The sequence below is a fragment of the Strix aluco genome, chromosome 1, assembly GCF_031877795.1.
Source record: "Strix aluco isolate bStrAlu1 chromosome 1, bStrAlu1.hap1, whole genome shotgun sequence".
NCBI classification, from domain to species: Eukaryota; Metazoa; Chordata; class Aves; order Strigiformes; family Strigidae; genus Strix; species Strix aluco.
This window is the reverse complement of record NC_133931.1, coordinates 108,323,793-108,340,766: the sequence shown is the minus strand read 5'-3', so window position 1 is coordinate 108,340,766 and position 16,974 is coordinate 108,323,793. Positions and strand designations below refer to the sequence as shown.

At 44.0% G+C, this 16,974-nt stretch overlaps 1 protein-coding gene across 2 annotated transcripts in view; it reads right to left on the bottom strand.

Annotated features, from left to right (window-relative positions):
• CRHR2 (corticotropin releasing hormone receptor 2) overlaps positions 1-16,664 on the bottom strand; it is a 158,983-nt gene extending 142,319 nt beyond the window's left edge. For both annotated transcript variants that reach the window (XM_074848598.1, XM_074848609.1), the window contains exons 1-2: positions 16,495-16,664; positions 620-713 (exon numbers count right to left, since the gene is read on the bottom strand). In XM_074848598.1, the coding sequence (XP_074704699.1) occupies positions 620-713; positions 16,495-16,560 (160 nt within the window). In that variant the 5' untranslated portion in view covers positions 16,561-16,664. The remainder of the gene's footprint in view (positions 1-619; positions 714-16,494) is intronic.
• Positions 16,665-16,974: the final 310 nt, after the last annotated feature.

Below are 16,974 nucleotides of genomic sequence, written 5' to 3'. Positions count from 1 at the left end.
TCTTCTGTCCTAACCTAAATAGTTAGAGTCAGGTTTTGGAGACTTGATGGTGGGATCAGGAACCAGAAATGGTAAAGTTTTGTTGTTAAACATATGTACTGTGTTCTGATTTGGACAACTGGTGCTTTTCATGGTAAATACTCCATTGATCTAGCTGAAATGATCCAAGGTTCATCCCTAGATTATATGAGCTGTCAGTCTGGTCAGAACACCCCACTTTCTAGAGTGAATGCCACACAAGGACTGGATTTTACTAGCCCATGTATCTGTCTTCGCCTACCCAGCCTGGATGTCCCATGCTGCACTTAGAGAAATGCAGACAGCCTTTGGCAACGAGTCTGGATACGGACACTTTAACCGTACTAACCTTTAACCATCACATCAGTCGGTGAGTATAGTCAGTTTAACAGGTAAAATACAGGCTGTCATTATTAGTTCACCTGAAGCTCTTTCCAACTGAAGTTTTCTTTCCATGTCACACCACTGTACATTGTTGCCAATGAAAACCCAAGGCTGGATGCACTGTTTATCTCAGCAGGAAAAGATGTTCCTGGAGCAAGGACACTGAAAACAGATCCTACAGTAACAAGAAGCCAACAAGAAATGGAGAAATAAATACCTGTGACATTGGTGCGGGCTGACAAAGCTTCACAGTACTTTTCTAGCAGAACAGACAAGGGCAGGTTCACAGCAGATTCACAGTGGAGAACTATCTGAATGAACAGACAGAAACAAACCAAACCAAACAGTAAATCAGCAGCACAGAATAGATTTTTTTCATTCATGAGTATGATAATTCCCAGCATCTTCATAGCAGTTCCCATTCATAACTGGTTCAGGTACAGACATCCCCTCCTGACAGAAAAGATTTATGCTTAGCTCCATGACATCGGGTGGCATTCATCTGACTAAATGTAGGCATCTACAAATGAACGACCTATTCTGGACCTCTTCCTGTGGGAGCTAGGCAATAGCCTTAACAAAGCTCAGGACACAATTTATTTCACCTAAAAGTAGATGCCTAAAATAAAGAAGATTAATCACATCCCGTTAAGGATCATGTGTGACTGTATAGGAAAACTAGGCATCCCTGTAAGGTGATCGGCTCAACATGAGCCGGCAGTGTGAACGTTTAAGCCAGCTGAACATGAGCCAGCAGTGTGCCCAGGTGGCCAAGAAGGCCAATGGTATCCTGGCTTGTATCAGAAATAGCATGGCCAGCAGGGACAGCGAAGTGATCTTACCCTGGACTTGGCACTGGTGAGGCCGCACCTTGATTACTGTGTTCAGTTTTGGGCCCCTCACTACAAAAAGGACATTGAATTACTCGAGCGTGTCCAGAGAAGGGCAATGAAGCTGGTGAAGGGTCTGGAGCACATGTCGTACGAGGAGCGGCTGAGGGAACTGGGGTTGTTTAGTCTGGAGAAGAGGAGGCTGAGGGGAGACCTCATCGCCCTCTACAACTACCTGAAAGGAGGTTGCAGAGAGCTGGGGATGAGTCTCTTTAACCAAGTAATAAGCGATAGGACAAGAGGGAATGGCCGCAAGTTGCACCAGGGAAGGTTTAGACTGGATATTAGGAAGCATTTCTTTACAGAACGGGTTTTTAAGTGTTGGAATGGGCTGCCCAGGGAGGTGGTGGAGTCCCCATCCCTGGAGGTGTTTAAGAGTCAGGTTAACAGAGCACTGAGGGCTATGGTGTAGTTGGGAGCTGTCAGTGTTAGGTTAATGGTTGGACTGGATGATCTTCAAGGTCTTTTCCAACCTAGATGATTCTGTGATTCTGTGATCCTTGGCTTTTTTTAACCAGTAAAAAAGACACGAGTTTCTGACCATCAGAATTCAGAGTGCTGAGCCCTCCACAGAGGTGAGAAAGACAGCAGTAACATCATGGTCACTTCAAGAAAGCAGCAGGTTCAGTACAGGATGATAGTAGGTCCCCAAGTAAATTTTAGGAAATGTATATTTAGAGTTGAATCCAAGGAACAGGTTGTCATTTTCACACTCAGAAATGAAATTACTGAAGTGCCCACTGCAGACAGAGGAGGGAAGCCCACAGAACTGTATATTTCAATGTGCAGCTGAGTTGGGATACTGCTTGGAGCAAGAGAAGCTCTTGAAAAGCCCTTTAAGAAAGGCAGAACTAAACGTGGTGAGAAAATTTAGGAGTGACACATCAATGACAGAAACTTCCATTTTCAAGCTATGAAACAAATTCTTCCTGACTATTTCTGAGGGGATATAAAGGTGTGGTAACACACAAAATGTCTTTGCTTTTCTATTTATGCAGAATGACTCTAACATAATACAGGCAGCTTTTATTCAGGGAAATGGCCATACTCCTTGAATGTTAACATTACATTTCAGTGCTTTAAGATGTGTTAAGTGATCGCAGAACCCTTTTTATGCCACTGAACTCCTTCTCACTTAATAAGAAGTGGTGTAAATGATCATGACAATAGAATTCATCAGTAATGATGATTCTTTGTACAATACTTTCTATCTATTTCTCACTTTGCTGTTATTTTACAAAATAGGAGGTCTTGAAATACAAACAAGCCTTTCTCAGACTTCATTCTTTCCAAATAAACACCATGAAGCTGCTGCTTCTCCTCCAGGCAGACTCGAACTCCTGCCTCCTATAGCAAAGTCTTCCAGGGTACTGACCATGCATGGTCAGGTCAAGGAGATAGGGAAAGCAATGGCTCTGTTCTGCAGCCAGGGCAGGTGCCATCTTACAAGGCACAGAACTCCAGCCGAGCCTGCCAGAAAGCAGACTCTGTAGTGGTCATGCCTCATGTCAGATCCAACCACGTGAGTTGACATAGCAGAGGCATTTCTTCCTTTCTATCCCTCTGCTCCTCTGCTACCTCACAGGCCAAAGCACTGTCTCACTTCAAAGAAGAAACTTGAGACGTCTCCATGTACTGTAAATACACTGCATGTTCAGCTGTCTGCTTCATAAGATGATGGGAAAGAACAGACAAGAAGTCAAGCTTAGCACAGCATGTGTAGGAACAAGAAAGGTTAAATGTCACATTTGCTTTAGGGTCAGCTTAGGTTCATTTGGCTTGAGGGAAAAGCGCCTTCCACATATTATGTTACTTTTACTTTCATTTTCTCTCCACTAACCACAGTCAACAGCTTTCTTGTGTGTGATGCTTTTCAAAAATTGTATTTAAAGCAGACAAACCCAAAAAACTCTCTTAAAAATAAAGCAAAAAAAGGAAACATTTAAGTAATGTAGAATTCTAAAGATAAATAATCGGGCCTGTGACTGTGCATATATTTTGAAATATTAGTTGCTTTGAGTAACTAATGCACTACTTTACTCGAACTGCATTTCTCTTAAGACAGCTACTATTCCATGACCTCTTCCCACCAATTCAGTTCTATGCTGTCCTGCACATTTACCTGAAACATGCACAGAAGTGTTTATCTTAATTTGTTTGAGCCACTGTGGACATTTATGATCAATCAAAGTAATGCACTGAGCCAGCGATTAAGGTGAAAAGGAGTCCTTTACTTTCTAAAGAAGGGGCACCAACTAATAGTCTGCAGGCCTGTTCTGACTCTTCAGAACAATATATGGAGCCTTTGGTCAAATTTCTGTTCACATCTGAGAAGACTTTGAGAAAAGAAGTGGATGAATTGTTTTAGTGCGTCACTGTCTGTGTCTCTCATGGTCTCATTTCATTAGACCTTTCCCCTTGGCCATGATCACTGCTCTTTATTAATCCATGAAAGGTCTTCATCTCTGTCAGAGGGCATGCAACTACTTGGCACAATCAGGGGAACTCACCATAAGATCACCTCTAGATATGGGAAGGGCAGATGAAAAGGGCAACAACCTAAGAGAGAGTAACATATTGGTACATTATGTTGTTAGAAGTTGCAAGACACTAATAATAGCGTGTCCTCCTCTGCAAATGGAAGGGCTCCAATCTTGCAAACATTTATTTATGCAGAATTTGTTCTTTGCCACATGAGTACTCTCTAAAATTACTAACATGAAGTCATAAAAAACACATATGCAACATTATATGATATATGTAACATGTCTCAGTGGATCCATATGGAGAGCTCTGGGCATAGAGAAATATCTGACCCATCATAGTGTTGCCTCCTCTCAGTTCCTACCAGAATTTGTAATTATTTCATGTAGATTAGAGAGGACTTGTAACTTAATTTTAAAAAGAATTAACATAGAGTCCTGGTTTGAAAGATTATTGTATTCCACTAAATAGTGAGATATATATATCTATATATAAAACAAAGGAACACTGGTACTGTAATTCACCTGTATTAGAGAGGTTGTTTTCTTCTCTCAAACGTATAAGAAATGGCTACAGTAATATAAACAAGCCCCCCAAGCTATGAATAGTATCCAAAACTGTCAATATAGGCATGGGGCTACTGCAGAGATACAATGGACAGCACCTTATAAATTTAAAATCTAGCAATAAGAAGCAACAGAGCAGATGAAGTCAGCATGACTGAAAACTTAAGGAAAGACATGAAGTGGAAAAGAATGACACATGATAGTGCAATATTTGTGGCCAAGATGGGGGAGGTAAGCTCGGAGGCAGTGAATGCTGCCAAACACGGACAGATGCATACACTCCACTTTCCCATTCTCACATAAGAATTCCCAGATACCATATTCTAGTTGTCTAAATAAAAGCTAGCTTTTTAGAAAAAGCTGTTATGCCTCCCTGTAAAACATCTGTTGGTGGCATGCTGAACAAAAGCAGAGGTGCTGACATCTGAGGCAATAGTGTCAAAGTAACAGTGCAAAAACTCTCCATTTTAAAAAAATGTAGTATCTAGTACTTATGAGGTCCTAGAGAAATTCATCCCCTGGAACTATAATAGCATCTCATCAGAAAGCCAGGCACAGAAAAGCAGTGGGATTTATCTCAACTGGCTCAGACTTCAAAATAGAGAAAGCAACAGCTGAGCTGATCACCCCGGGATTCCCTTGCAATTCAGGAAGATAATTTTTCAGGTGCAGTTCACCTGTCATATTTTAAATCTTTAAGATGAAATGAGTCATTCCCTGACCTTCACTGACTGCATTAGCTGAGTCTCACCCACTATGAAGAGAGAGTAACTTAGATGAATACTTTCTAAATTTTCTTTAGACACTACATACAAAAGGGTAGGTAAAAAACATTCTTAGAGGTGATGGCTACAGAAGACAGGAACACATCACCATCTTATAAAATTATCTGGAATACTACTGTTTTCTTTCTTTTACTGAGCAAAATGAAGTGACCTTCCACCACCAAACAATTTTGTAGTTATCAACCACAGAACGTGCTCAGGCCACAGCTGACATGAGAACGATCCGTCTCATGTCTCCATTGCAACATAAAGATGAAGTCTCAGTCTAAACTAGCTATCTATGCTCCTTAAAAAGTCAAAGCACTTTCCCCTCCTGAGTAGCATCTATGGTAATGGCATGGATCATGTCAGGAGGATGTTTATTCCTTCATTTCTGTGAAGCAGCACTGTTGTTAAGACTCCTGCTGCACCTCCTGCGAGGGGTTCCCGTAAAACATCTGGGAGTACTGAGGCCTTAAATTCTACCTTGTTTCAATGTCAACAGTACAGTGAAACTGCTTTCAGCAGACAGAAAGCTGCTACATCGTAGTTTTGCCCCAGAACGTTAAAAAAAAAAATAAATAAGGAAAACCTGTATTTAATTTTTACTTCTTCAATTAGACCATTCAAACAAATTAATTTGAGAAATACTCCTGGCTCAAAGGTAACCTTATTAAGTTAAGCTCTCCAAATGCACCATTTCTACAATGAGATTATGAGATTGAGTGTTCACTTGAACGTTTGGGAAGGACTGACTCAGAGCAGTGGTCCAATTAAATGCAAAAACTGTTAGTTTGTGTCCACAGAAGCTCAGATTAGTGAAACACATGCATCTAACTTCACCACAAAAATATAATTAGTGAAAGAGCTCGATGCAGCAAAATGAAATCAAATCCCACACTTCCTTTACAAAACCTGTACTCTGTTTGAGCACAGCTAGGGAGTTTCCAGGGCAGGCAGGCATCTGGCAAGTTCTACTGCGATTCCTGCCATCACCAGTACTTGGGTGTGAAAACAGATGCTTTGGGAAAAACACCAGGTATTCAGTGGAACGCACTTATAACAAATGCCAACATTCATCTGAGCAGCTCTTTCTCTCTAACAAGAGATGGCAATACATTGGAGAGAATGAGGAGAGCCAGAATATTGGCTGACTACTAATCACTTGAAGGAATATGCACAACCGGGAGAGTGAAGAATGCTGCTTAAGGAGAAAAACAGAGAATAGCCTAGGAGAGGAGGAGAAGGTAGTGTTTTCTGTGGCCAGGATGGATTTATATTCACTGTCGTGTGGTTACTTCATACACAAGATACATGAAATGAGATGCTTATTAAAGGACAGTGCTAAGAGGCCCAGCAGAGTGGAAATACTTTGCTTGTTGAAGAATCAAAAAGGTCAGTTCTCTGCTTCAAAATGTCTTTGGCCTTTCTCAACTCAGTAACTTAACTTTGCTAGTGCAGCGGCATTTGGCAGTATGCAATCATTTGGCTCTGCTTCACCACAAAAATAATTTCCATTTGTGATAGAAGGTCTAAATACAAGTTTTCACAGGAACCTGCAACCTGCAACCTGAGCCAGCTGATGTTACAGTAAAAGGAAAGACTGCTAGCACAGTTCAGATAAAACAGTCTCCTTTTTGAGTCATCCTTCAGCTCTTTCAACTCCTTGTTATTACTTGTCTCTAAGTTAATCCAAACAGCTAGATAAAATACTGCTACTAGCTAGTGAACCCCAAATGATCCAGGAGACATTGCTCTATGATCTTAGAGGCCAGCATGTATTCTGCAGCTCTTCCAGGAAGTCTGGAGAAAAAGAATATAAGCCTGCATGGAATGGGAAGTAGGACCTCAGTTCAATAAAGCAACTAAACACCTGCTCAGTTCTAAGCATGAAATTAAATTCATCTTTATTCAGAAATACATAAAAAAACCTCAAGCTTCTGGTACACTGAGCCCACCACTGAACTTCACTGTTGTCTTTGAAACTTGGAGATCTGCCTTCATTAAGCATCTGCCTACATGCTCTGCTGAATAAGGGTGTAGAGGGGAGGTTCATCCACTGAAAACCATGCATGTGCTAAGTGCTTTTCTGAGTCACAGCATACAAACCAAAACTGTTTAAGGCCACCCATGAGCTGGACTTGTCCAACCAAGTCTCCATGCCCTTCCAAAGCAAGATGAGATATTAAAAAGGAACAAAATAGCATTTGAATCATAGGCTACAGTTGTCTTCAAATAAAATTGTTTAATGGAAAGATTTTTCAATTTCACATCCTTGAAGAGTTTTGCTCTTCATTCCCCATATCTGTGAATATCATATACAGAATGTGGAAAGGGAGCAAGCCCTTCACAGCACTCCTGCCTTCATGTCTGCCCTTTCCCTAGGCCTTCACACCAAACCTATGACTAATTCCTTCCCACTCATTCCACCCAATTCACATTACTATGAATCGCCTCAGCAGCTCAAATGTGATTCACCTCACTCAAACTATTTCAGCAGGTGTTGCTTTAGTCTCCCTGATACTCAGTGGAAGAAGGAAGCATTGTCAAGGAACAATCCGCCATTTCTGCTTTAAACATATACTCTAGGACAAGATGACTTATGCACTGGAAACAAAACACACAAGTGAATCCAGAGTAGCTCAAGTTTAAAAGTCACATTTACCAAAATGAATGCCAGTATCTCAGCCACCTCTCCCAGGCAAACTGTCATCTACCTGATTAGTCTCTGCAAAGATGATTCACTCATTCATAGTTATCACAGTGCCACTACACTTCAAGGCCTCCCTTCACAGGCTCTCCCAATTCTTACTCATCAAATGTCAGCTCCTACTCTTGGTTCTTCAGGTCTCTGACACCATGCTCCCACCTAAAAAAGGTCAAAACCCAGTTCCCATTCTGGATCAAGACTTTAATCAGCGAGTGATACCTGCTCTCACTGTCCATGGAATGTTGACAGTGGTACCTCTGTGTCCACCATAAAGTGTTCCTTTGACTCAAGACTTCATGACAGTTCACTGCTGACGACCAATGTCACCTCACTGGCACATTTTTAATTCTCTTTTTCTCCATCCATTGCTTCTTTATTAAACTGCTAATTCTTAGGCTGGAGCTCACTTTTAGTATTTGAAAAGCACATATCACAGTGAAATTTAACTCCAAAACTGGAACAAGAGAAGGTCTAACAACAGTCTTTCATTACCTGAAGGGGAATTACAGAGGAGTCAGACTCTTCTACTGAAAAAGGAGAAACATAACCCCCATTTTTAAAAAGGGAAAAAAGGAAAACCTGAGGAACTACAGGCCAGTCACTCTCACCTCTGTGCCTGGCAAGATCATGGAGTGGATCCTCCTGGAAACTATGCTAGGGCACATAGGAATTAAGGAGGTGACTAGTGACAGCCAACATGGCTTCATTAAGGGCAAATCGTGCTCAACAAATTGGGTGAACTACGACAGGGTTACAGTGCTGTTAGATAAGGGAAGAGCAACTGACGTCATCTACCTGGACTTATGCAAAGCATTTGATGCTGTCCCGCACAACATCCTTGTCTCTAAGTGGATTTGATGGATGGATCACTCTGTGGATAAGGAATTGGTTCAATAGTTGCACTCAGAGTTGTGGTCAATGGCTCAATATCCAAGTGGAGAGCAGTGACGAGTGACATTTCTCAGGGGTCGGTGTTGGGACTAGCGCTGTTTAACATCTTTGTTGGTGACACAGACAGTGGGATTGAGTGCACCCTCAGCAAGTTTGCAATCGACACACTGGAGGGAAGGGATGGGCCATCCAGAGGGACCTGGACAGGCTTGAGAGGTGGGCTCTTGAGAACCTCATGAAGTTCAACAAGTCCAAGTGCAAGGTCCTGCACATGGGTCAGGGCAATCCCAAACACAAATACAGGCTGAAGGATGGGTGGACTGAGAGCAGCCCTAAGGAGAAGGACTTGGGGATATTAGGGAATGGAAAACTGACTATTAGCCAGCAATGTGCGCTCACAGCCCAGAAAGCCAACCATATCCTGGGCTGCATCAAGAGAAGTGTGGCCAGCAGGTCGAGGGAGGTGATTTTTCCCTTCTACTTTGCTTTGTTGGGACCCCACCAGGAGTACTGTGTCCAGCTCTGGGGCCCCCAACGTAAGAAGGACATGGACCTGCTAGAGGGAGTGCAGAGGAGGCCACAAAGATGATCAGGGGGCTGGAGCACCTCCCCTGTGAGGACAGGCTGAGAGAGTTGGGGTTGTCCAGCCTGGAGAAGAGAAGGCTCTGGGGAGAGACCTTACAGTGGCCTTCCAGTACTTAAAGGGGGCCTGCAGGAGAGATGGGGAGGGACTCTTTATCAGGGAGTGTAGGGATAGGATGAGGGGTAACAGTTTTAAATTGAAAGAGGGCAGATTTATATTAGATATAAGGCAGAAATTCTTTACTGTGAGGGTGGTGAGACACTGGCACAGGTTGCCCAGAGAATTTGTGGCTGCCCCCTCCCTGGAAGTGTTCAAGGCCAGGTTGGACGGGGCTTTGAGCAACCTGGTCTAGTGGAAGGTGTCCCTGCCCATGGCAGGGGAGTTGGAACTAGATGATCTTTAAGGTGCCTTCCAACCCAAACCAGTCTATGATTCTATGATTGTCAGAAGTTGACAGCAAAAGGACAAGAGGCCCACATCATTCACAAGTTGCAGTAAGGGAAAATCTCACAGGACATGTAGAAAAAATTATGCACCCTAACAGTGTCTGAGCATTAGAAAAGAGGTGCAGAGATTTCATGAAAAGAGGTTCAGAAATGTTGTGAAATCTCCATCTTTGCAGATTTTCACAACTGTACTGTATGAGGCCCTGAGCAACATGACCTGATTTTGGAATTAGTCCTGCTTTAAGAAGGAGGCTGGGCAAGAGACCTCTAGCTCTTCATTCCCACATAAACTAGTTTTTCATTCCTTGATTCTAGGACATATAGCCCTATGGTAAAAAGTATAATAGATAACAGTTAGTCCCAAACCCTTTCTATTGGCAATGTTGTAATTAACAGTTTACAGACTGTATCTTGAACAATAATCATAAATGCAAAGGCTTTGAGATTTTTTTCACACATATTTCTAATATTTTGGCCTCTGTTTGCATAATCATAATTAAAATATGCCAAATACTATGAAAAGGTATTTTAAAAATATTTTAATATTTAAAGATAGACTTTTCTTTTTAACTTTGTTTTTGTGTCCAAAACAAATACTGAAAATCTGCCAAGATTTGAAAATATTAATAAAAAGACACTTGTTTCATAAAAAGACACTTGCTTTGAGGAAGTAGGGGTTTGTTACACCTAGGAAGGTCTCTCAAGTTCAAGATGGACTAAATAGCTGATCTCCCAGCAGACAGGACATGAGGCAGGATGAAGAAAGATCCTCTGATTTGGAGCTCACCTAGTCAAAATCCTGTTATGTGGTCTGAAACATCATTCTTTTCAGCCAGAGGGATAACCCTGGCCTTCCTCTCTGCTTTGAAAGAGTCAATCGATAACAGAAGGACCAGACTGGTTCCTGGACATCCTCGCCCCCAAAACAAGGAAACAGGAGGAGCACAGCACTCTAAGTAGCCCTGGGGACTGGAACTGAGAAAGCAGAGAGGTTATGCCTGTGATGGCCACACTACAAAGTACAGCCACTGGTGCTGGCTCACAGGTCATTTTTCTGCTTCTGCTGGCATGAGCGTCCTGAAACCCAAGCTATGTCTGGGCTGTGGGAGTCTGCTACTGCCACTCAAAGGCAATCGATACTTTAGTCCATGCACTGAAATGCCTGCTAGCACAGCCTGGCCAGCAGCCCCGCAGGCAACCTGTTTGGACTCATCAGCACACTTCCTTTTATTCCCTTTCTCCTTCTTTCCTCCTTCCTTTCCACTGGAAAAGCCACCCCTGCTTGAGGACAGCACTCCTAAAACTAAGGCAGCACACAGATAACAGCATTCAGAAAGCCTCCCACATCCCAGAAACCTGGGTAACAGCAAGAGAGATTATCCCATAGCCCTCCAAGGCAGGTGGCTCCTTTCCAGTTCTCTGGTACTTTAGCTACTATTACCAGGGCAAGGGTTTAGCATTGCAGTGAGGACAGCTAATGTATTTTAGTCTCCATTTGCATTGCTCACTATTTACTTTCCCGGCATACACAACCCAGAGTGGATAGTTATTCAGCCAGGATTACTCAAAAGTTTATAGAGCTTTAATTAGTTACGCTTTCTTACAGCTCTGTTGAAGAAGTGCTTTTCAGCTCTTGAAATATCAAATGGATTTTCTTTCTTATTTAGTGAAAACAAAACGTGTTTCTCTACAAACACATGCCGTTTAATTGATCATTCCCAGAGAAAGACAACTTCCAAGTTCTCCACCCATTTAACTCCACAATAGAGCTGTCAGTCTGGGCAACAAGATGTGCACGGGCAGGAGCAGCACGGTCCCAGCACCTGACTCTCAACGTGGGCTCACTTGCACAGCAATGAGGTACTTGTGAGCCAGAGGTCAGGACAGGATGTCGAAACCCACCTCTGTGAACTGGCTTTCTCAGATTGACACTGTCACTGCCACAGCACTTCCCAAATGACACAGCCTTTGTCAAGACCATGCAGAGCCGGCAGAACATCTGCTTGTGAGAGCAAATCCAAATGATCCCAGACCCAGAGAACTGATCAGTACTTATGAAAGCATGACATGCTATATGTCAAAAAGCATTGCAGGAAGCAACTAACAGTTATCCCCACACTGGCACCAGAAACTGGAAATTAAATCTTCATATATTTGGACATGATTGATGAAATTCAAGCAGCCATTCATCTGAAGGACAGGGCTTGTTAGCTGACTGATTGCAATGGTAAATGACTAGTTTCTATTTGTCTTCTCTTGTAATAAGGGCCAGAGCAAAATTTATCCAAATCTTTAGAGAAAAAAAATAAAACACATCAAGCTCTTTACCCATCACTCACCAGCTCAAATCAAATACAGCTATTTTCAAAGCTATTAAGATATAAAATAAAAAAAGGATTAGCAGTAAAAGAAAGCAATTCTGTATGAAGAAATAGTTTGATGAAGCAAGCCAGCAGGCAGTGTTTAGTTGTCAAGGCTGGTTGTTACCAATAGAAAGATAAGGAGGCAAAGACAATGTTTATGCAGCGCTTTGATACATATCATTGCACATCTACAGGAGGCAGGGAGGTGCCATGTGGCTCGCTGGACAGCTCCGGCTTTACCTCCAAGAATTAATGTTTGCACTTTAAGGGAAGAGAGCAGACTGCATTTGGGATTGAAACTGGTGTAGGTTAAAAGAAAGAAGGACATGTACGTGATCAAGATTTGATCTATCTGTTTCAATTTACAGACACAGAGTAGAAAAGTAAATTCCTGCAAAAACGTAATTTCCTGGATAAAATTTTAATCTAAAGTAAAGCAGCTCTTTCCCAAAGCCTCCTTCTTGGGTTTGCAGTGCTGCAAACCTGAAAGTGACATATACTAAAAAGGATCAAATTCAGCAGTGTATGTAGCCTGTTTTTACCACCCACATTTCCTCACCTCCCCTCCTCCCCCAAAAATAAAATCTGCAGAACTACTAAAAAGATCTAGAAATGTGCAAATCGTTGTTCTAATATAATATTTTAAAAATATTTGGCTTACTAATATATAGGGCAAAATGAAAATAAAAAGAAAACAGAAACACACTTCCTTAAAAAGTTGATATTATCCACCACTCTGTTTTTCTCATTGTGAACCTCTCAGATCATCACATCACCAGCAGGATCCCACAGTAGTCTCCAACACAAAGAAAGCTGATCACTGAATTCAAAGCAATGAAGAGTTTGCCTTAGAGAAAAATGCCTTGCTAAGACACTCATTGTGAGTCCTGAGCATACAGCATACTCCATCTGAGCTAATAAATCAAACAGTGCAAAGGTCTGTTTTAAGTACTTAATCATTTATACTGTTAAATTTTTAGAATGGTTCCTGGCTACATTTTTGCCCCAAGCAATCTAGCAGTATCTCAAACAGTTCCCAGGAATGATCTGGGAGTTAGGCTGCACCACGGACCATTCTCAACGGGCACTTTGCACACCATCTCCCCATTTTAGAAGCTGAAGGAGTCTAATAGCATGGGCAGAAGCTGCTCTCTGGCATTTGGCCTGAAGGCTGAAGAGCTGTCCTGGCAATCTTAATGTACTAGTAGATACATAACCTATGAGACTGCAACTAAACGTGTATGCACCTGATAGTGCACACTCTGCAATGAGATCCCTGCACACCAGCTTCAGCAGAGGCATGCGAGAAGCAGGGCAGGCACAACCGTGCTTTCATTTGCAATATGAAGGCCACAGAGTTTAGAGGACTTAATCATTACTTCTCCTCCACTCTTGACAGAGTAATATGTAAGCAGATGCCTTATTTGAACAAAAGTTATAAAGGCTGCTTTCTTTCTATCTAAGGGCAGCTATGAATATCACTGAAATGTTTCATGGCAAAACTACCAGTCAGCCAACATCAGCCATTCTTCCTTGCGTACAACTACCTCCTTCAAATATCCAGTAATTACCACAAGATGGCTACAAATTTAAACCCTGTCAAAGTACTACACCAGGAAAGGCTTCTCATGATAAAATGCTTATGCTGCACTAATTCACAGAATGACTGAATTTTGGCAGTCTCAGACCAGGAATGTTATTTAACTTGTCACCACTGGCTGATATACTCAAACTGCTCTGGCTGTTTTAACAGCTTCAGGAGAGCATATGAATTATTGCAAGCTTTGTTTTTGTTTTTGACAAATAATCCCCCCTCCTCCAAATTACGTGAACTCAGCAAGGTCTCTATCAAAATGTCATAAGATTCATTTGCCTTTGCTTTATGGTTTGTTTGTTTTTCACATTTAAGTAAATGCATTTTCCAGCGTATCATATGCACAGAAACCCTTTAAGAGAACATAAATCTCAGAGCCTGCTGTGCAAGTCTTCACCCTTTTGCTGACCAGCCCTGGGAAATCTGACAGGTCATTTGCACGAGCATTTTCATGTGGCAGAACTAGTTCTGTACTAGAAAGTCGCCTTGTTTTGTAAGTGTTGCAAACCTGCAGTTCCCATAGAACACAATTGCTCAGCTGCTGTGAAAACTTAAGCTTCCTTAATCGCGTAAGGGCCTGCTCCCACAAGCAGCTATGCCTTTTCTCAAATCCACAAATGTGAACAGAGCCATTGACTTCGAGTCAACTTTCAAGTGTTTTCAAGTTAAACAGGAACTTAAGAGCTTTGGATTTGAGCCAAAGTTTTAAAACATTGCTCTTAAGCTTCTTGGTGCAAAGTTTCATCCAGCTGTAAAGTAGAAATACAGATTTACCAACAACAGTCATGGATGGAAACACACCCCAAAAGAACAGTAAAAGCTCTGCTTTTGTTACAAGTGGAGCAACAAGAGCTGTTCTATACTTGAGGCTGAAGATCATCTTCCAACCCATTATTTCCACATACCGCACAGGCGTACACGAGTCTCTATCAGACATAAGTATGCTACATCCAAACAAGCTCCTCTATATAAGCACACTCGGAATACGCTCAAAGTACACATTTCTATCAGAGTAAATGCATTTTATGGAAACTTGACATTTTGATTCTTAATCTGTGCCTTTTTTTTCTTTTCTTCCTTTCAAGGCAGCTGTTTTGGTTTTAAAGCAGCACTGTAACTACCAAAATTTACAGAAATAATTCAAATGCAGAGTTACAGGGGAACTGGAAAACTGTCCATAGATTACATCTACAGAGGAAGTGCATGACATTTTTTGATTCATTGAAAAAGAATTAATCTGGCTGCTCTCGGTACCTGGGTACTTTTGATAACCTCACTGGTAAGAATTCCCCCTCTCTAAACAAGCTGAAATATTTTTATGGACCAAAAGAAATCAATACGGGAAAAGACAGCCTGGAAAAGGACTAAGAAACAAAGATTAGGAAGAACTGGTTTGGGATTGAAGACAACAAGTGTGTAGACCCATGCCACTCTGATCCCACGTGCACTGGGGAAAAAAGACGTTGGCGGAGGTCAGAAAATATTCTCTGTCTTCTAAGAAAGCTACTGCAAAGCTTTTAAGATTAAACTGTTACTTGGCTTTGGAGCCTGTTGCTTTTCCTGACCTGTCTTCCCTCTATCTTTCTTTGTAAATTAGATAGAGGGGGAAAAAAAAAAGAGAGAGAACATAAGGAAATAGAACAGATTATCTAAGGGAATGTTAAAGATGGGCCAATTACACTACCGTTCAGGAGGATCACTGCCACTTCTTTAATGCTGTGGGAACAGCCTTTACAAATTGTGCACAAGATCAGTGTACCTCCTGCTTAATGTCTCACATTTGTTTTGCACGTAAGATTTACCACACTTAAAATATTACTTAAAACAAACAAACTACCAAAGAAGTTAGTCTGACTTAGGGCTGGGAAGGCTGTTTTAAGTCCAGTCTGACACAGGCCAATCTTATCTCTACCTCATCCCAGCATCACGCAGGGGGAAGCGTGTGATGATGAAGGAACATGAGGAAAAGCCTCTCTTACATTTCACTCAAGAGAAACTTTGAGCGAACGCTTAGATGGATGCGCGGGCTGAGCTTTGCCCTTTGCCATTGCTCTTCACTGATCCCTGCGGTGAAAGAGCGACTGATGCTGAGTACATGCTGTGAGGGACCAGGACGAGAGCCTGGGGATAACGGGCACCAGGGCGAGAGTCTGGGGACAAGGGACACCAGCCAGGGCCACCCACTGCCCCCCTGAACTGGGCGGTAGCAGGAAAACCCCTTTTCTATGGGGCAGGGAGCTGCGACCCCAGTGGGGCCCCTGTGCTGGACCTTTTCTGTCAAGGAGAGGGGACAGGGAGGCGGCTGTTTCACAGAGAAAGGGACACCAAGAAGGGCCATGGTTCAGCCCAGGGGCTGTGAGCGGACCCAGAGGTGAGCGGCCATGGGGAGAGGGTGTTTCAGCGCCTGGAGACGGGCGGGAGCTGTGAGGGAGCGGGTCACAGCCACCAGGACGGATCCCTCAGCACCCGGGGGTGGGCGGGAGCTGTGAGGGAGCAGGCAACGGCCTCCGGACAGGGTCTCTCAGTGCCCGGGGACGGATTGCATCTGGGAGGGAGCGGGTAACGGCCGCCCGGACGGGCTCCCTCAGCGCCCGGGAACGGGCGGGATCTGTGAGGGAGAGGGTAACGGCCACCGGGACGGATCCCACAGCACCCGGGGGCGGGCGGGACCTGTGAGGGATGGGGCGCAGCCCCCGCTCCCTCACAGACCGAGTGGGTTCCCCGAGGTCGTGGGGCGTCCCGCGCCCTCCCTCCCTCCCTCCCTGCCCCCGCGCCACCCCTTCCCCGGCCTCGGCACTTACGGGCAAGAGCAGGAGCGCGGCGGCCGTCGCCGCCGGGAGGCTGCGCTGCGGCGCCCGCCCCGCCATGGGGCTGGCGGGGCTGGGGGGGGGGTCTCCCCGGGGCTGGCTCTGCCCGCTCAGCCGGAGCCTCCGCGCTGCCCCGGCGTTGGCATCTCCCCCCCGCTGCTGCCCTTGACCCCTACCCGCCGCCGAGGAGCCAGCCCCAGCGCCGCCGGCGCGTCCCAGGGCAAACCCCCGGGAGGGAAGGAGGGAGGGAGGGAGCCGGGCGGGGGAGCCAAGCCCGCCCTCCGCCCAGGATGCCTCGGGGATGGAGGCGGCTGGGGGCGCCCCGGGGGAGCGCGACCCTCAGAGCCTCCAGAAGAAAAGGGGACCTTCCTCTCCCCCCGCACTGAATGCAGGAGGGATTCCCCTCTCCACGAGGCACTGGGTGCAATAGGGACTTCACTGTCCACAAGCCTCCAGAAGCAAGGTCCTAAGTGC